Source organism: Hypanus sabinus, chromosome 2 (assembly GCF_030144855.1).
Source record: "Hypanus sabinus isolate sHypSab1 chromosome 2, sHypSab1.hap1, whole genome shotgun sequence".
In the NCBI taxonomy this organism is placed as follows: domain Eukaryota; kingdom Metazoa; phylum Chordata; class Chondrichthyes; order Myliobatiformes; family Dasyatidae; genus Hypanus; species Hypanus sabinus.
This window is the reverse complement of record NC_082707.1, coordinates 207,535,016-207,556,007: the sequence shown is the minus strand read 5'-3', so window position 1 is coordinate 207,556,007 and position 20,992 is coordinate 207,535,016. Positions and strand designations below refer to the sequence as shown.

Genomic DNA, 20,992 nt, shown 5'->3' with positions numbered 1-20,992 from the left:
GTTGCTACAGGTTTACAGTCGGGGGTCAGGTTGGCAGTGGGGCAGGGATCTTGAGGGTGAAGAGGCTGCAAGTGGTGTCAGTAGCGCAGCTGTTGGCATGGTGCTGGGTTGGATGTGCGGGTCGGTGTGTGTGTGTGGTCAGTAGTGGGGTATATGACGAGACCCCAAAAAACTGAGGATTTATGACAGTGATTGGTGGGAGTGGCCCGTCATATGCCATAGTCAAACTTCTGAGGTGGCTCTGGAAGTCCAGCCCCAATAGCACAGGTGCACACAGTTGAGGCATGACCAACGTCCTGATATTCTGTGCCCTGCATCACCAATGTCGCTACACAACCCACCCGGATGTCTGTGGAATGCGATCCAGAAGCCATGGTGACCTTCTGGCTTACCGGCCGTGTCACGAGTCCGCAGAGTTGCACCGTGTCCGGGTGAATAGAACTCTCAGTGCTGCCCGTGTCAAACAGGCAGCTAGTCCTGTGCCCCTCCACCAGGATGTCCATCATTGACCTTGCAAGCTGGTGTGGGGCGCTTTGGTCGAGGGTTACGGAGGCCAGAGTTGAATCGCCATCTTGGTGCCCGGTAAGCACCCGTGGGTCGGAGGCGGGACGAGGTGGCAGCGACAAAGGTAGCCAGCCCCATGCCTCGCAAGCTGCGGGCAGGCAAGGTGGCGACCCCCATACCTCGCGCGAGGCACTGCTCGACCCCGCTCGTGGTTTGGACTTACAGGCCTTGGCGAAGTGGCCCTTCTTTCCGCAGCTGGAGCAGGTAGCTTCTCGGGCCGGGCAGCATTTTCAGGGGTGCTTTTCAGGTCTGCAGAAGTAACACTGCGCGGACTTGCGACTGGCAGCAGCCGTGGTCAATTTGCCGGTGGGTGGCAGGGTCTGTAGCGTCCATGGGACCGGCGGGAGATCACGCGGCTGGACAGCGTCAGTGTTGTGCAGAGCAGCCTCCAGCATGTCGGCCAGCTCAATCGCCGACTGTAAGGTAAGATCGGCGTTTACCAGCAGCCGCTGGCACATGTACGCTGACCTGATCCCCATAACGAAGGTGTCTCGTACCAGGAGCTCTGCATGCTGTTCCGCTGTCAGTCCCCTGCAGTCGCAGGCCCACCCGAGGGTCTGTAGGGCCCGGACAAACTTAGCACTCAACTCTCCGGCCCGCTGCCGCCACATCGCTAAGTGATGTCTTACGTAGACAGTGTTCACCGGCCGCAGGTACTGTCTTTTGAGGGCATCCAGTGCCCCTTGGTAGGTCGGCAGGTCCCTGATTAGGGAGTATACCCGCAGACTGACCCTGGAGAGGAGGACTCTGTGCATGATAGCAGGGTCAGTCACGCGAATCTCTTCCAGGTACGATTGGAAGCATGCAAGCCAGAATTCAAAAGCAATGGCTGCTTTGGGAGATTGAGGATCAATGTCCAATTTGTCTGGTCGTAAAATGCTCTCCATGTTTTAAAATTGCAGCTAATAAAATTGAGGCACCATCATTAACTCTCGGAGACGGGAGGTGAACGATAGGCTTTTATTAGCTGCAAGAGACCACGATTAGCAGCAAGAGACCACCACACAACATCCTGGAGACTGAGGGAGGAGCAGTGCCTCCAATCACTTTATACAGGGGTCTGTGGAAGGAACCACAGGAGCAGTCAGCAGAGGGGCATGTCTAGACAGGTATATGTAGTTCACCACAGTGCTAAAGGTTTTCTATGTTTCTAGCTGATTGGAAAAGAACACTGGCAGAGATGACAGCAGAGCAGCAAAGGCTGGAATTTCTGGAAGCAACTTGGAAGGCACAGGATATAGACATCCCAAAGAGGAAGAAGCATTCTAAAGGAAAGATGACACAACCATGGCTAACAAGAGGAGTCAATTCCAACCCCTACTTCAAAGAGAGGGCATATAGTAGAGCAAAAATTAATGGGAAGTTAGAAGATGGGGAAACTTTTAAATACCAACATAAGGCAACTAAAAAAGTCATTAAGAAGGTAAAGAACAAAGAACAATACAGCACAGTACAGGCCATTCGGCCCAAAATATTGTGCCGACCCTTAAACCCTACCTCCCATATAACCCTCCACCTTAAATTCCTCCATATACCTGTCTAGTAGTCTCTTAAATTTCACTAGTGTATCTGCCTCCACCACTGACTCAGGCAGTGCATTCCATGCACCAACCACTCTGAATGAAAAACCTTCCTCTAATATCCCCGTTGAACTTCCCTCCCCTTACCTTAAAGCCATGTCCCCTTGTACGGAGCAGTGGTGCCCTGGGGAAGAGGTGCTGTCTATTCCTCTTAATATCTTGTATATCTCTATCATGTCTCCTCTCATCCTCCTTCTCTCCAAAGAGTAAAGCCCTAGCTCCCTTAATCTCTGATCATAATCCATACTCTCTAAACCAGGCAGCATCCCGGTAGATCTCCTCTGTACCCTTTCCAATGCTTCCACATCCTTCCTATAGTGAGGTGACCAGAACTGGACACAGTACTCCAAGTGTGGCCAAACCAGAGTTTTATAGAGCTGCATCATTACATCGCGACTCTTAAACTCTATCCCTCGACTTATGAAAGCTAACACCCCGTAAGCTTTCTTAACTACCCTATTTACCTGTGAGGCAACTTTCAGGGATCTGTGGACATGTACCCCCAGATCCCTCTGCTCCTCCACACTCCCAAGTATCCTGCCATTTACTTTGCACTCTGCCTTGGAGTTTGTCCTTCCAAAGTGTACCACCTCACACTTCTCTGGGTTGAACTCCATCTGCCACTTCTCAGCCCACTTCTGCATCCTATCAATGTGTCTCTGCAATCTTCAACAATCCTCCACACTAACCACACCACCACCAACCTGTGGTTTCTAAAGATGAAATACAAAAGTAAACTAACCAATAATATTGAAGAGGAGATTAAATGTTGCTTTAGTGTAAAATAGAGATGAGAGTCAATATTGAACCTCTGGAAAAAGATGCTGCAGAGGTTATAATGGGGGACAAACTGAATAAATACTTTGTGTCAGTCTTCACTGGGTAAGACACGAGCAGTATGATGAATGTTCCAGATATCAGGGGGCATGAAGTGTGTGACATTACCATTACCACAGAGAAGATTCTTGGGAAACCGAAAGGTCTAGAGAAAAATAAGTCACCTGGACCAGATGGTATACACCCCAGAGTTCTGAAAGAAGAGGCTGAAGAGATTGTGGAGGCACTATTAATTTTCCTTCAAGAATCACTAGATTCTAGATTGGTTCTGGAAGAGTGGAAAATTGCAAGTGTCACTCCACTCTTCAAGAAGGGAGAAAGGCAGAAAAGGGAAACTATAGGCCAGTTAGTCTGATCTCAGTGGTTGGGAAGATGTTGGAGTCAATTATTAAGGATGAGGTCTTGGGGTGCTTGGAGACACATGATAAAATAGGCTGTAGTCAGCAAGGTTTCCTCAAGGAAAAATATTGCTTGACAAATCTGTTGGAATTCTTTGAAGAAATAACAAGCAGGATAGACAAATGAGAATCAGTTGATATTGTGTACTTGGATTTTCAGAAGGATTTTGACAAGGTGCCATGCATGAGGCTGCTTAACAAGCTATGAGCCCATGGTATTACAGGAAAGATTCTTGCATGGATAAAGCAGTGGTTGATTGGCAAGAGGCAAAGAGTGGAAATAAAGGGAGCCTTTTCTGGCTGGCTCCCAGTGTCTACTGGTTTTCTACATGGGTTAGTGTTGGGACCATTTTTTTAACGTTATATGTCAATGATTTGGATGATGGAATTGATGGCTTTGTTGCAAAGTTTGCCAACAATATGAAGATAGGTGGAGAGGCAGGTGGTTTGGGGGAAGTGGAGAGGCTACAGAAGGACTTAGACAGATTAGGAGAATGGGCAAAGAAATGGCAGATGGAATACAGTGTCAGGAAGTGTATGGTCATGCACTTTGGTAGAAAAAATGAAAGAGTTGACTACTTTCTAAATGGAGAGAAAATACAAAAAAACTGAGGTGCAAAGGTATTTTGGAGTCCTTGTGCAGGATTCACTAAAGGTTAGTTTGCAGGTTGAGTCTGTGGTGTGGAAGGCAAATTCAATGTCGGCATTTGTTTCAAGAGGACTAGAATATAAAAGCAAGGATGTAATGTTGAGACTTTATATAGCACAGGTGAGGCCTCACTTGAGTATTGTGATCAGATTTGGGCCCCTTATCTTAGAAGAGATGTGCTGAAATAGGAGAATGTTCAAAGAACGTTTATGAAACTGATTCCAGGATTGAACAGCTTGTCATATGAAGAGCGTTTGATGGCTCTGGGCCTGTACTCACTGGAATGCATAAGAATGGGGAGTGATGTCATTAAAACCTATTGAATGCTTAAAGGCCTTGATAGAGTGGATGTGCAGAGGATGTTACCTATGGTGGGATAGTCTAAGACCATCGGTCAGAGCCTCAGAATAGAGGGTGTCCTTTTAGAATGGAGATGACAAGGAACTTCTTTAGCCAGAGGGTGGTGACTCTGTGGAATTCTTTGCAACAGGCAGCTGTGAGGACCAGGTCTTTATGTATCTCAACACAGAGACTGACAGATTCTTGACTGGTCAGGGCATGAAGGGATATGGGGAGAAGGCAGGAAATTGGGGCTGAGAGGAAAACTGGATCAGCCATGATGAGATTTTGGAGCAGACTCAATGCCAAATGGCCTCATTCTGCTCCCATATCTTATGGTCTTAAACATTTATCCTTTCACCCTTAATCCATGACTTCTAATTGTAGTCTCACCCAACCTCAGCAGAAAAAGCCTGCTTGCATTTGCCCTATCAATACTTCTTATTTCCCCTTGTAATAAAAGTACAGCACAGAAGCAGGCCTTCAGCCCATCCAGTCCATGATGAAAAATTTAAACTGCCTACTCCCATCTACCTGCACGGAAACCGCAGCGCTCCACACTCCTATCTATCTGCCTATCCAAACTTCTCTTAAATGCTGAAATTGAGCTCGCATGCACCACTTGTTCTGACAGCTCATTCCACACTCTCACAGCCCTCTGAGTGAAGAAGGTTCCTTCAAGTTCCTCTGAAGCTTCTCACCTTTCACCCTTAACCTATGACCTTGGTTGTAGTCCCACCCAATCTCTGTGGAAAAAGCCTGCTTACATTTATCCTCATATACACAGCTGATAATTCTGTATATGTCTCTCAAGTCTGCTCACAGTCTTCTCTGTTCTAAGGGATAAAGTCCTAACCTATTGATCTTTCCTTATAACTCAGGTCCTTCAGACCCCATAACATCCTTGTAAATTTTCTCTGTACTCTTTCAAACTTATTTACACCCTTTCTGTAAGTCAATGACCAAAACTGCACACAATACTCCATATTAGGCCAATGAGCCAATAGCTTTCTTTATGGCCCTGGCTACCTATGACACAACTTTCAATGAATTATGTACCTATATTTCCCTACCCCTTTGTTCTCCAGCACTCCTCAGTGTCATACAGTTGACTGTGTATGACCTACCTTGGTTGATCCTACTGGAGTGCAAATCCTTACGCTGTCTGCTTTAAATTCCATCTGCCATTTTTCAACCCATTTTTCCAGATGAATTTGACCCCTCTGCAAGCTATGATAGCCTTCCTCACTGTCCACTAACTTGGTGTCATCTGCAAATTTGCTGATCCAGTTAACCACATTATCATCCAGATCATTGATATAGATGACAAACACCTACCGACCCACCATCGATCCACTAGACACAGGCCTCCAGTTAGGCCTCCCACTCTCTGGCTTCTCCCACACATCGAATGTCTAATCCAATTTACTACCTCATCTTGAATGCTGAGTGACTGAACCTTCTTCACCAACTTCCCATGTAGGACCTTGTCAAATCCCTTGCCAAAGTCCATGTAGACAACATCCACTTTCCTAGTAACTTCTTCAAAAAGCTTTAAGATTGGTTAGACATGACCTAGCACACGTGGAGCAATACTGACTATCCTTAATCAGTCCATGGCTTTCCAAATCCTTAGATATCCAGTCCCTTAGAATACTTTCCAATAACTTTCTTACAACTGATGTCAGACTCACTGGCCTATAATTTTCTGGTTCATGTTTTGAGCCTTTTTTAAACAACAGAACATCACTGGCTATCCTCCAGTCCTCTGGTACCTCTCCTGTCGCTAAGGATGATTTAAATATCTCTGCTGGGGCCCCAGCAATTTCTGCACTTCCCTCCCACAGGGTCTGAGGGGATACCTTGTCAGGCCTTGGAGATTTATCCACTCTGATTTGCCTCAGGGTAGTAAACATCTCCTCCTCTGTAATCTGTACCGGGTCCATGAAGTTGATGCTGCTCTGCCTCACTTCCACAGACTCTGTGTCTGCCTCCCAAGTAAATACAGATGCAAAGAATACATTTAACATCTCCCCCATCTGTTTTGTCTCCACACACTGATTACCATTTTGATCTTTCAGGAACAGGCCATTCAGCCCAAAATGTTGTGCCAGACAGCTAAAAAGTAAATCAAAAACACCCAAACACTTGCCTCTTATCTCTACCATGTCCAAATCCCTCCATCTTTCTTACGTCCATGTACCTATCCATATATCTCTTAAAAGCCTCTAATGCACTTGCCTCCTCCACCATACCAGACAGCACATTCCAGGCATCCACTCTCTCTGAGTAAAAAACTTAGCCTCACATCCTCCTTGAACCTACCCCTCTCATCTTCCATGCATGTCCTCTGGTATTAGATATTTCAACCGTGGGTAACAGATACTCTCTGTCCACTCTATCTATGCCTCTCATAATCCTGTAAACCTCCAACAGATCTCCTCTCAGCTTTTGGCACTCCAGAGAAGACATCCCAAATTTATCCAAACTCTCGTGATAACACATGCCCTCTAAACCAGGCAGCATCCAGGTAAACCTCCTCCACACCCTTCCAAAACCCCAACCCTAATTAAGCCATGGGTTTCCAAATGCTTATATATCCTATCCCTAAGAATTTTCCCCAGCAATTTCCTGATAATTGACGTCAGACTCACCAGTCTATAGTTCCCGTAATTTTCCCTTGTTCCCTTCTTAAGTAGAGGTACAACATTTGCCACTCACCGTGAGTCCTCCTGGCCCTTGCCTGTGGCTACAGAGGACACAAAGATACTGGTCAAGGGCTCCTGCCTCTTTCATTAACCTGGGGTAAATTCCTTCAGGCCCTGAGGACATTCACCTTAATACTCATTAGGAGGCCCAACAGTTCCTCATCCTTGACCTCTAAACACCCTAACTTACTTATACACACAACACTGACCTCCTGGTCCTCCATATCCTTTCTTTGGTAAATACTGAAACAAAGTACTCATGAAGTACCTCACTCGCATTCTCCTAATACTGTTGCCTGACTGCTCACCCACTGAAAGGTCAGTCACCTGGCCAGGTTCATTACCCAACACCAGGTCCAGTGTGGCTCCTCCTCTCATTGGACCGTCCACATATTGCTTTAAGAAACCTTCCTGGATACAGTTACAAATTCTGCCCCATCTAAACCCCTGATGCTAAGAAGGTCCCACTTTAAATCATGCCCGATGACAACAACCCTGCTATTTTTACACATTTCCTTAATCTAATTACACATCTGTTTCTCAATGTCATGGTGGCTATTAGGGGTCTGCAGTACATTCCCACCGGTGTGATTGCACCCTTTCTATTCCTGAGTTCCACCCAAATGGACTCCGTGTCTGACTGCTCCATTATTTCTCCTCTGAGTGCAGCTGTGATATTGTCCTTGATTAGTAGTGTCCCCTTCCTCTTTTACCTTTTCCTCTACCTTTTTCTAAAACTTCAAAAACTTGGTATGGTAATCACCATTCCTGCCTCTCTCTCTCTCTCTCAAGCAAGTTTCACTAATAGCTACAAAATCATAGTTCCACCAGCTGATCCATGCTCTAAATTCAACACCCTCACCCATAATACCTGTAGCATTAAAATGCACGCACTTCAACCCATCAACCTGTTATTTGGATTTTGGCTACAATACTTTCCCTGACATCTATCCTTTGGTCCAAACTTCCCTTCTGACCTGGAGCTCTGGTTCCATACCCCTGCAAATCTAGGTTAAACTCGCCCAAGTAGCATTAGATAGAAAAATAGATAGATCAGTATTTTATTGATCCCAAAGGAAATTACAGTGCCACAGTAACATTACAAGTGCACAGATATACAAATATTAGAAGAGAAGTAAGAAAGAATAAAAAACAAGCAACTTGAAATTGTCTAACAGGAGGGAGTCATCACCGCCCCATCTATAGGTTGACTCATTACAGAGCTTAATGGCTGAATGACCTCATACAGCAGCCTCGCAGCCAGGATAATGGTTCCCCTCCAGTTCAGGGACAACCTGTCCCTCTTGTGCAGGCCACCCCTTCCCCAGAAAAGGTTCCAATGATCCTAGAACTTGAAACCCTGTCCCCAGTACCATCTTCTCAGCTATTCTTTCTTCTGTGCTATCGCCCATTTCTGCCTGTGCTAGCCCACGACACAGGGAGTAATCTGGATATTACAACTTTGGAGGGCCTTAAATCTCTCCATACTCATTGTGTAGGACCTCATTTCCTTTTCTGCCCATGTCTTTTGTGCCAATATGCACCACCAGCTCTTGCTGTTCCCCATCCCCCTTGAGAATATCCTGCAGTTGAGGAGCAACGCACCATCCTGGTGGCTCGTTTGCAGCCACAGAATCTCCTTTTTGTCCCCCGACTATCGAGTGACCTATAACTCCAAACTTCAGTAGGGCTCTAACGCCAACACTTTCTGACCCTGCGCAGCTCAAGAAATCTTTTTTACTCTTATCTGAATCTACTCCTTTGATCCTCTCTCTCCCAACTTATAACCATATAACCATCACAGCACGGAAACAGGCCATCTCGGCCCTCCTAGTCCGTGCCGAACCCTTAACCTCACCTAGTCCCACCTCCCCGCACTCAGCCCATAACCCTCCACTCCTTTCCTGTCCATATACCTATCCAATTTTACCTTAAATGACACAACTGAACTGGCCTCTACTACTTCTACAGGAAGCTCATTCCACACAGCTACCACTCTCTGAGTAAAGAAATACCCCCTCGTGTTTCCCTTAAACTCCTGCCCCCAACTCTCAAATCATGTCCTCTAGTTTGAATCTCCCCTACTCTCAATGGAAACAGCCTATTCACGTCAACTCTATCTATCCCTCTCAAAATTTTAAATACCTCAATCAAATCCCCCCTCAACCTTCTACACTCCAATGAATAGAGACCTAACTTGTTCAACCTTTCTCTGTAACTTAAGTGCTGAAACCCAGGTAACATCCTAGTAAATCGTCTCTGCACTCTCTCTAATTTATTGATACCTTTCCTATAATTCGGTGACCAGAACTGCACACAATATTCCAAATTTGGCCTTACCAATGCCTTGTACAATTTTAACATTACATCCCAACTTGTACTCAATGCTCTGATTTATAAAGGCCAGCATTCCAAAAGCCTTCTTCACCACCCTATCTACATGAGACTCCACCTTCAGGGAACTATGCACTGTTATTCCTAGATCTCTCTGTTCCTCTGCATTCCTCAAAGCCCTACCATTTACCCTGTATGTTCTATTTGGATTATTCCTGCCAAAATGTAGAACCTCACACTTCTCAGCATTAAACTCCATCTGCCAAGTTCAGCCCATTCTTCTAACCGGCATAAATCTCCCTACAAGCTTTGAAAACCCACCTCATTATCCACAACACCTCCTACCTTAGTATCATCGGCATACTTACTAATCCAATTTACCACCCCATCATCCAGATCATTTATGTATATTACAAACAACATTGGGCCCAAAACAGATCCCTGAGGAACCCCGCTAGTCACCGGCCTCCATCCCGATAAACAATTATCCACCACTGGCATCTCCCAATTAGCCACTGTTGAATCCATTTTATTACTCCAGCATTAATACCTAACGACTGAACCTTCTTAACTAACCTTCCATGTGGAACTTTGTCAAAGGCCTTGCTGAAGTCCATATAGACTACATCCACTGCCTTACCCTTGTCAACATTCCTGGTAACTTCTTCAAAAAATTCAATAAGGTTTGTCAAACATGACCTTCCATGCACAAATCCATGCTGACTTTTCCTAATCAGACCCTGTCTATCCAGATAATTATAAATACTATCTCTAAGAATACTTTCCATTAATTTACCCACCACTGATGTCAAACTGACAGGCCTATAATTGCTAGGCTTACTTCCAGAACCCTTTTTAAACAATGGAACCACATGAGCAATACACCAATCCTCCGGCACAATCCCCGTTTCTAATGACATCTGAAAGATCTCTGTCAGAGCTCCTGCTATCTCTACACAAACTTCCCTCAAGGTCCTGGGGAATATCCTGTCGGGATCTGGAGATTTATCCACTTTTAAATTTCTTAAAAGCGCCAGTACTTCCACCTCTTTAATTGTCATATGTTCCATAACTTCCTTATTTGTTTCCCACACCTTACACAATTCAATATCCTTCTCCTTAGTGAATACCGAAGAGAAGAAATCATTCAAAATCTCTCCCATCCCCCTCGGCTCCACACATAGCTGACCACTCTGATTCTCTAAGGGACCAATTTTATCCCTCACTATCCTCTTGCTTTTAATATAACTGTAGAAACCTTTTGGATTTACTTTCACCTTATTTGCCAAACCAACCTCGTATCTTCTTTTAGCTTTTCTAATCTCTTTCTTAAGATTCCTTTTACATTCTTTATATTCCTCGAGCAATTCCTTTACTCCATGCTGCCTATATCTATTGTAGACATCCCTCTTTTTCTGAACCAAGTTTCTAATATCCCTTGAAAACCATGGTGCTTTCAAACCTTTAACCTTTCCTTTCAACCTAACAGGAACATAAAGATTCTGTACCCTCATAATTTCACCCTTAAATGACCTCCATTTCTCTATTACATCCTTCCCATAAAATAACTTGACTCAATCCACTCTCTCTAAATCCCTTCGCATCTCCTCAAAGTTAGCCTTTCTCCAATCAAAAATCTCAACGCTAGGTCCTGTCCTGTCCTTCTCCATAATTATATTGAAGCTAATGCTATTGTGATCACTGGACCCAAAGTGCTCCCCAACACATACATCTGTCAGCTGACCTATTGCATTCCCTAACAGGAGATCCAACACTGCCCCATCTCTAGTCGGTACTTCTATGTATTGTTGCAAAAAACTATCCTGTACACATTTCACAAACTCTAAACCATCCAGCCCTTTTACAGAATGAGCTTCCCAATCTACGTGTGGAAAATTAAAATCTCCCACAATCACCACCTTGTGTTTACTACAAATATCTGCTATCTCCTTACACATTTGCTCTTCCAACTCACGCTCCTCACTAGGTGGCCTATAATACACTCCTATCAGTGTCACTACACCTTTCCCATTCCTCAATTCCACCCAAGTAGCCTCCCTAGAGGAGCTCTCTAATCTATCCTTCCAAAGCACCGCCATAAGATTTTCTCAGACAAGCAATGCAACACCTCCTCCTCTGGCCCCTCCTACTCTATCACACCTGAAGCAACTAAATCCAGGAATATTTAGTTGCCAATCACACCCTTCCTGCAACCATGTTTCACTAATAGCTCCAACATCATAATTCCAGGTATCAATTCACACTTTAAGCTCATCCACCTTTCTTACAATGCTCCTAGCATTAACTTCCACAGGGCTCTGACACCTACACTCATACGCCCTTGCCTGAGCCACTGGGAAAAGGCAATAAAATCCCTTAGAATCTGTGGAATTCCTCAGGATTCTCCTTCACATTGCCTGCTAGGGGAATTCCGTGTCTGATTTTGGAAGGCCTCCCACTTACCAAGTACACCTTTGCCAGAAAACAGCCTGTCCCAATCCACACTGGTCAAATCATTTCTGATACCATCAAAATTGGCCTTTCTCCAATTTAGAATCTTAACCCATGGACTGGATCTGTATTTTTCATCATTAATTTGAACCTAATGTCATTGTGATCACCAGATACAAAGTATTCCCCTACACACACCTCTATCACCTGCCCTGTCCCATTCCCTAACAGCAGATCTAGTATCACACATTCTCTTGCTGGGATTTTTATGTACCGATGAAGGAAACTTTCCTGAACACATTTGACAAACTCTATCCCATCTAGTCCTTTTACAGTATGGGATTCCCAGTCAATATGTGGAACGTTAAAATCACCTACTACAACAATCTTATATTTCATGCAACAGTCTGTGATCTCTCTATACTTATTCCTGGAAATCCCATCAGCTAAATGTTCAATCAATATTAGAAATTATTTCTTTTCCATAGTTTTCCTATTCCATCACCCTCTTTCCATTTTTCCCTGCCAATCTGACAGATACATGACTCACTACCCTGCCTTCCCAAAGGTCCATCTAGTTAACCCCTGACTCTTGGCTCAACAATCTGCTCTAAATGTCTGATTTCCTTTATGCTGAGTTTTCTCATCCTCTCTAGCCTGCTCATTTCTGATGCATTATAACTTCTAGAAGGAAATCTTTGGTTGTAACACATGCAAAATGCTGGAGAAACTCTGCAGCTCAGACAGCGTCTGTGGAAATGAAAAACCAGTCGAGTTTTCAGGTCTTCGGGACCAGAAAGCAAGTGAGAAGAAAGCAGAATAAGAAGGTTGGCAAGTGGAGGGAGAACAGGCTGGAGGGTGGAAAGTGAAGCCGGGTGTTTGGGGGAAGGAGGATGAAGACAGACATTAGGAGGTGACAGATGGAAAGGATAAAGGACCAGAGAAGAAGGAATCTGATCAGAGAGGAGAGTGGACATTGGGAGAAAGGGAAAGAGGAGGGGCACTAGGGGGAAGTGATAGATGAAGAGAAAAGAAGGGTTAAAAGGAGAGCTAGGATTGAGAATGGACCAGGAGGTAATAGGAAGGGGAATAAGTACTGGAAGTTAGAGAAATCTATGTTCATGCCATCAGGTTACAGACTACCCAGATGGAACATGAGGTGTTGCTCTGCCAACCTGAGAGTGGCATCCTCGCAGAAAAGGATGCCATGGGCTGACATGGTGGAATGAGAATGGGATTGCAATTAAAATGGTTGGCCACTGGGAAGCCCTGCTTATTACAAATGGAACGAAGGTGCTCAACAAAGCAGTCCGCCAATCTACATTGGGTCTAGCTAAACCTTTCTCCTCCTTCAGTAATCCCACCATTTAGGACATGGCAAATCTGTATCTTATCACATTCTACTTATTTTGGTGAATTAGCAAGAAAAAAAATCTGTCATAGTCTGCTATGTAGCTAGAAGTTCTAGTGATGTACAATCTTTCCAGATTTCTACCCTGTGTGACAATTTTTCCAGTCCCATCTTCAATTGCTTTGTGTTCTCATGTGATGTTTACTTCAAAGTGGACAGCTGTTGCATGAGAATTTGACTTCTCTGCTCGTAGATCTCAAGGAGAGAGCCAACTTTAAACAACTTTTACAATTATCACACAATATTCTTAAATAAACAGTGACAGAAATAGCAAACATCTGCGCACGTTCTAATTTTTCACTGGTAATAGTATCTCCATGGAACTATTCCCCTGGGGATTGTGTGGCACATTTCCTCCACCAAATAGATGCTTCAATTATTCTCTGCTTTATTTAAAAACATTTGGCAACCTTAAAATAAAAACATTAATTTTTGAAACATCTTAACTATTTGGCACGTTGATTATTTTTTAACCCTGGAGACTGCAGATCTAGTTAGGGTTGCCTTGAAGATTGTAAGGAGATCGAATTGGGGTAGCTTCCAAATGTCTGAACAGTTCTAGGTAGTGTAGCCTCCAAATATATGATTAGTTCTAGTCAGGATAGATGTTATGTCTTGCAACTGCAAAGCATTAAATTAATTCAAGGAATACAAAGGATTCTGGGAATACAGGTCTAGTTCGAGGTTACTTTAAGCAAGGTGTGCACGTATCATGTGATGATTTAAACAAGACTACTTAATCAAGGAATATATATATATATATACACACACACACACACGATTACTCAAATATTATTGAAATATCAAATGCACCACAGTAGCCTCAAATTTCTGAAAATCCTACCACATTTACAGCTATTTTACAAAAGTTCACAAATTAACTACTTTCCCATCATCTGATTTCTGATGTAACTCAAGGTCTGTTAAAGAAATACCCCGCAGTCTTTGTTCAAATATGAACTTCAGAGTATAAAGTGTACTCACTGTTTTAACCATAAACAACTTAAAAGCATTAGGATCACATTAGACTTTTGCTCTCTTTACAGTAATAAATGCATGTATAAGACCAAACCAATATAATTCAAGATTCAAATTGATTTATCTCAAGTACACTGAAAAATACAGTGAAATATGTTATTTGTATTCGCATCTGACACACCTGAGGATGTACGGGGCAAGCATTACAACACATTCTGGCACCAACATAGCATTCCCATAATGCTTGGCAGAACAACATGAGGAACAATAAAACAGAAAACAACCAGTGACAAAATAACAACCACAAAACAAACCTTGTTCCTCCCTCCTATCCACCTGGCCATGCACATAACCAGTCCTCTAACCCCAGAGGAGTCCCCTTTTGGATCCTAGGCTCCAGCGGGGTCAGACTCACAGATATTGAAATTTCGACTTCCCCAGTGGGCTCACAGAGATTCGCAGACTCAGACTGTGGTCGTCAGGCCTCGAAGTCCGGGCATGACAGAGAGTGGTCAGTAAACTCACTGTCCATATGCGCAGTTATTTACACACACACACACACACACACACACACACACACACACACACACACACACACACACACACACACACACACACACACACACACACACACACACACACACACACACACACACACCACACCACACCACACCACACCACACCACACCACACCACACACACACACGACATTCTGCAGCCATTGTGGTGAGTGTGCGCACTTCAATGTCTTCCCTCGATAATGGGTCTTAAACCAAGCAGATGCGCTCAGTTTGCCATGATGATGCCTTTCCTGCCATACATAGTGGAATATTCCACTTCTTTAGTAATGGGGATGTGTAGATGTGTATATATTATTTGTATACTATATTCAAGGTAGAGTAGATACTTCTGTCTACTTTGTAATATGATTGTAACTACATTGTGGGATGCATCATATTCTGATTCATGTGTAGTCTTAAGTTAACTTTGTGAGTAAATAAAAATTATATGTCCTGGTGCCTTAAAAAGTGGGGCTCATTGCTCTTGGTAGGGGAGAGAGAGAGAAATCAAGCTGTCAGGAGTTCACACTGTACAGAGTATGGAGCTATTTATAGAGTTTTCTGGTAGATTTCTTCTTTACAAATATTGGCAGTTTTCTTTTTGCTATTTTCGCTAATACTTGTAAGTTTGAATTTTGACACACCTTAGAAGCACCCTTGTACAAAAGTGCTTAGCCATTTTTTTCTTTGGTCAAAACCCTCATATCGTAACACCAGGTTTCCAATCAACCCTCAGACCTCGATCCTCTGCATCAACCCAGGTCCACTGATCACTGATCACTAGGCCTCAAGCTCCAAACTCGCTGATGTCAGATCCCTGAACACTAGGCCTCAAACTTCAGTCCCACCAGTTCGCATACCCAGGAGGTCATCGGACCTCATTCTCCTGCCCACAAGGAACTCCAACTCAGTGCCCTTAGTATGCATACACTCAGTGGAGAGAGAAGAGATTCCAGATGCTAGAATCTGCATTGGCAGTCCTTCGTATCTCCGTTGTATGCTCCATTGGGAGTCTCTTCTAGGTATGCCGGCTCTGATGAGGTTTTCCTGCTCTCTCTGATGTGAGTTCTATGAGACTCTCTCTCACTATTCCCACTCTCTAGTTTCAATCCTGCACACTGTTTATTCTGTGTATGTTACACTGATACTGTTGTGTACCCTTAATCTAGCTGTGTATTATCTATTACATGTTTACAACATAGTCTCCCTTAATACCTGGACTAATTCCAAGGTTGCAATGCATATGTTATCCTTCACTTTAAAAGCTCTTTGGCCTAGCAGTTAGAACAACTCTATTACAACTCCGGGCGTCGGAGTGTGAGTTCAATTCCAGAGCAATCTGTAAGGAATTTGTACATCTCCCCATGACCTCTGGGTGCCCAAGTTTCCTCCCAAAGTTCAGAAACGTACCAGTTAGTAGGTTAAGACCATAAGACATTCAAGCAGAATTAGGCCACTCAGCCCATCATGTCTCCTCTGCCATTCCATCATGGTTGATGTATTATTCCTCTCAACCCCATTCTCTCGTCTTCTCCCCATAACTTTTAATGCCTGACTAATCAAAAATACTTTAAATATATCCAATGACTTGACACAGCACTTTGTGGCAATGAATTCCACTGAATAAAGAAACTCCTCCTCATCTCTGTTCTAAATGGACGTCCCACTGTTCTGACATTCTGCTTTCTGGTCCTAGGTGCCATCACCGTAAGGAACAGCCTCTCCATATCCACTCTATTAGGCCTTTCAGTATTTGATAGGTTCCAGAGATTCCCCCTCAACAACAAGTCTGTTGATGCCAGTACAATTTTGTCCCCAGTGGTGTGCTGGGATAATGGTATCAACACGGGTGATGCCAACAGGTACAATAAACTGATTAGAAAGGCTGGCTTGGTTATAGGAGTCAAACTGTGATAGAATGAAGAGACCTACAGAAAATCCTGGCAATTCTGGACAATATTTCTCAATCTCTGCAGGTCACCTTGGCTGAACAGAGAAACACTTTTAGAAATAGACTAAGACAACTGTGCTGTTCCAAAGAGCGCTTTATGAGGTTATTTTTACCCTCAGCCATTAGGCTCTATAATGAGTCAACCTATAATTGGGGAAGTTATAACCCCTCCTGTTAGACTGTTTGTGATAACTTACCTTTTATTCTTTCTTCTTCTAATATTTATATCTGTGCACTTGTAATACAACTGTGACACTATAATTTCCTTTGGGATCAATAAAGTATCTATCGTTCTTTTAATCTCCCGCAAGTACAGGCCTAGGACCATCAAACACTCCTTATATGTTAACCATTTCATTCCGGGATCACTCTCATGAACCTCCTCTTAACTCTCTCCCAAACTGTATGGCTTTCAATTCCTTTGCCATGTTCCTTCCCCGTCAGGTTGTACATCATGAAATTAAAACTGCAGTCCAGTTATTCCTGAAGTCACCCAGTCACTTACTCACCTGACAGCAGCAATTTCACACATCCTGGTTTATTGTAAAAGACAGCTTCATGCAGAGGGATCCAACCATCAGGATTTGGCATGCAAAGTTTCTTCCCTGCTTGTATCATTCTCTTCAGAGCTTCTTCGTCTCCCTTACTAATTGCTACGGTGACAGGATCAGGCTCCCTGGAATAAAAAATGACCTGATGAAGTAAGACCATTTGGCCCATCGCACCGACTCTGCCATTCTATCATGGCTGATTGATTATCCCTCTCAACCCCATTCTCCTGCCTTCTCCCTGCAACCTTTTCCACCCTGACTAATCAGGAACCTGCTTTAAATATACCCAATGACTTGGCTTCTACAGCCATCTGTGACATGTTTGCACTTTATCCCATCATAAAACATTTTTGAACTACATCCTCTGTCAAAGAGCTCCATAAGTAAGTTATTATTAGTATTAAATTTTTTCTCAGCTCAAGCTGGTAAAACCTGAGGCACAGGCATAGCCAAGCACACTCATTTCTCAATTGCTAGGAACTTTCAGACTATTCTAGTGATGTTTAGCATTGTGGCTTTCTGGAAGTTTACATGAATATTGTTCTGTAGGCCTAATTGTTTAATGCTATTGTGTTGTGATGTTGGGGTGATACCAGTTGTAGATATTAATGTTGGGACAATGTATACCCTGTTCATGTTCCACAGTCTTTCAATTTCCTTTTTTAATTCTGAGTGTTTCTGGTGTTTTCCGGTTAGTGATTTCTGTGTGTTACGTGTTGTCATATTGCTCTTGCTTGTTTATGCTGCAATATTATCTCTGGATGGTTATTCTGGATTGCCCAGTCTGTAATAATGGATCGGTTATAGGACTGATTATGATCGGCTATGGTGTCTTTTATGGGTTTATATCTTAAAGTAAGATTTTAATGAATGACGTTTGCCACTTGATTGTGCTTGTGTTAGTAATCAGATTGAGTTAAACTGCTGTAATGTGTTGGATTGTTTCTGTTTCTGGGGAGAACTGCTCTCTGAGCCAGGCGCTCGACACTGCCTTGTCAACATCTAGTCGACACCTAGTCTGCTCAGACCAGGGGAATGACTTCCACGGAGGGTCAAGCCCGTCACCGGTTAACTCTTTCTTCATGTTTCTGGGTTGTGCTTTCATTTAAGTTTAGTGCGTGTGCTTCTTATCAGAATTGCATATGTTCATCTGGAGTGCTGAATCCTGTTTTCTTTCAAGAAAAAATATTCTTAGGAATTTTATCTGACAGTTGTGTAAATTTTCTATATCTGTTATTCTTCGTCCTCCTGCCCGAGGCAGTGTGAATCTCTGCACCTTCTAGCGTACACGGTGTTTTCTAAAGTTTCTCATTTCAGTTATTATTTTTCTTTGTAAGTTTCCAAAATATGCCTAAAGAAACAGTAAATGTGTTTGTTGCCTTTGTTATATTTTTACCACTGAGCTCTGTTTGGCAGATTTTCCTAAGCCTTGAGGTAAGTTCTGTTGAAACTTTTCCCCTTATCACACTATGATCTGTTTTCTTTGCCTGTTGATATATGTTCCATATTCATCCATCAGCTGTACCGTACCCTGCAGCTGTTTTACATTCTCCCAGCTCTATTCCCCCTTCTTTATGTTTAATATTCTTCACCTATCTAGTCCAAAGTTCATGTTTACATCATTGGAAAACAGTTCTACTATTTGAATTAATTGCTTAATTATTATCACTGTATTATTTTTCGCAGCTCAAGCTGGCAGAATCTGAGGCGCCGGCACACCCGAGCACGCTCGTTGTTACTGTTCACCTCTCGCGTTCGACCTCCCGCGCCGGAACACTTACGTTGCGGGTTTGGACACAGGGAAGGGTCGGCCGTCATATCTTCTGGAGAAAGCTGACCTCGGAGGGTTCGCTGAGGGAGCAGCGCCGGTCACAGGCGACCTGAGAGAGGGACGAGAATAAAAGAGAGAGAAGTATTGGGAATAAGAGAAGCCCGTCATCTTGTTGTCCCCCCGCAGTCTCTTTTTTTTTGTGTCAATGTGAACAGCCGGGCTCCAATCTGCGCTCGCACGTGTTTATTTTTGGCTTCCAGACGCCAAGGGACTGTTTGACCATATAAGACAATAGACTGTGAGCTGTGTCAGACGGAAGGTAGACATTCCGGGGCAGAACATCGCTCAGGGCAGGAGCAGACAATTTTACAAACGCTCCCTGTCACTTCCAAGTGGAGTTGATATATAGGGGCATCTTTAAACTGCCCCTCGTTAGTTTCCCGAAACAAATCCGTGATCCCAAAGCCAAAAAGTAAAAAGCAGAACAACAATAAAGAATCTGCTGAACGTGGGCGCGGGGTGAAAATCCACGGCAGGTCCCGGCTTTCGGGGTGACAGTGACAAACCAGAATAATTGCATATCCTGGTGGAAGCAGAAATGAGACGGGGTCGTGGAATTCAAGGGCAGTTATTGCTGGCGAGGGTAGTGGGGATGAGCTCCCACTACTTATTAAATGCTCTTGCAACTGCAACAGCCTCTGACAACCAAGTCCAGCTCTCGGCCTGCTGAAGCCGGCGGAACCGTTTCTACGAACAGAACGGGCAAAGGTGGGTTACTGGTGCCTTTTAGCCGTAAGGGCAAATTCAGAGTTGAAGTCCTGGGTTGAGTTCACGATGACTGGCGTCTCCTGCGACGCTGCTGGTGTCCAACTGTATCGGTCCTCGGATTCATCAGCTGCGTGGAGAGAGGTGGAGCGAGCCTGTACCCCGGACATGTCGCACTGTCCTGGCCCGCAGGATGCAGTATCCATGGGCGACCGGTGGGACCAAAGGAGGGAGATTGTCATCAGGGAGGGGCGAACAGGTACTGTATTCCGTTCAAACACCTGCACGTAAGAGACGATCTAACCTGGACCCATAACACCTTCTCATTAGCCAAGAAGGCACAGTAGTGTCTACAGTTTCTGAGGAGATTGAGGCGAGCGAGGCTCCCGTCTCCAGCTAAACAACTTTCTACAGGAGCACCGTCGAGAGATTCCTGCCTGGCGGTATCATGTGCATGTCATCCCGCCACAAGATAGTACAGAGGACAGCAAAAACTGCCGAGAGGATCGCTAGGGTTTTGTGACATTTACCTGAAGCGCCATCTCTCTGACCCATCGCTGTCCGGGAGGGGGTGCAGGGGCATCAGCACTAGGGCCGCCAGGCTGGGTAACAGCTGTGAGACCCTGCCACCCCTGGGATCTCGTCACTGTGACAGCGAACTGTGTGCTGTTTATCCGTGCTGCGCACTTTGAATTATATTTTATTGACGTGTTGTGGTAGTATTTTGTTTCATTTATCTGATGTATTGTCACGGTGTGCGCTGGCAATGCAGAGGAAAGACAGACGGCGACGAGGGGTTATTCAGAATAATTCCAAACTCAGCCCAGCGACACCGCGACATTCTCAAACCTGGGACCCTGCGATTAGTGCGAATCGGACATCCACAAGCGACACGGAGCCTATCCAAATACAGAAAGCGCCAGGAGATCGCATTTCAAATGTGCTTTGAATCTTTGAAAGGAGTGAGTCGCTGGATATAAACACAAGGACCTCTAAACCATTAAGGACTCACGTGAAACAGCAATTAACCTATTCGGGTGCTCTAAAAATCCTCGGAGGCCAGCGCAGGTCCACGGGGCTCAGTACGTACACAAACACGCACCCTGGACCCTTGGGTTGTACACAGTCAGATAACCATAACCGTG

The 20,992-nt window shown here is 44.2% G+C and overlaps 1 protein-coding gene across 2 annotated transcripts in view; it reads right to left on the bottom strand.

Moving 5' to 3' along the window:
• asb2a.1 (ankyrin repeat and SOCS box containing 2a, tandem duplicate 1) overlaps positions 1-20,992 on the bottom strand; it is a 44,271-nt gene that overhangs the window by 18,994 nt on the left and 4,285 nt on the right. The window contains exons 1-3 of one of the 2 annotated variants that reach the window (XM_059962662.1): positions 20,378-20,992; positions 19,093-19,191; positions 17,270-17,436 (exon numbers count right to left, since the gene is read on the bottom strand). The exon at positions 20,378-20,992 is cut by the window's right edge and continues 954 nt beyond it. In XM_059962662.1, coding sequence (XP_059818645.1) covers positions 17,270-17,436; positions 19,093-19,191; positions 20,378-20,430 — 319 coding nt within the window. In that variant the 5' untranslated portion in view covers positions 20,431-20,992. The remainder of the gene's footprint in view (positions 1-17,269; positions 17,437-19,092; positions 19,192-20,377) is intronic. The other variant, XM_059962671.1, reaches the window with a different exon arrangement.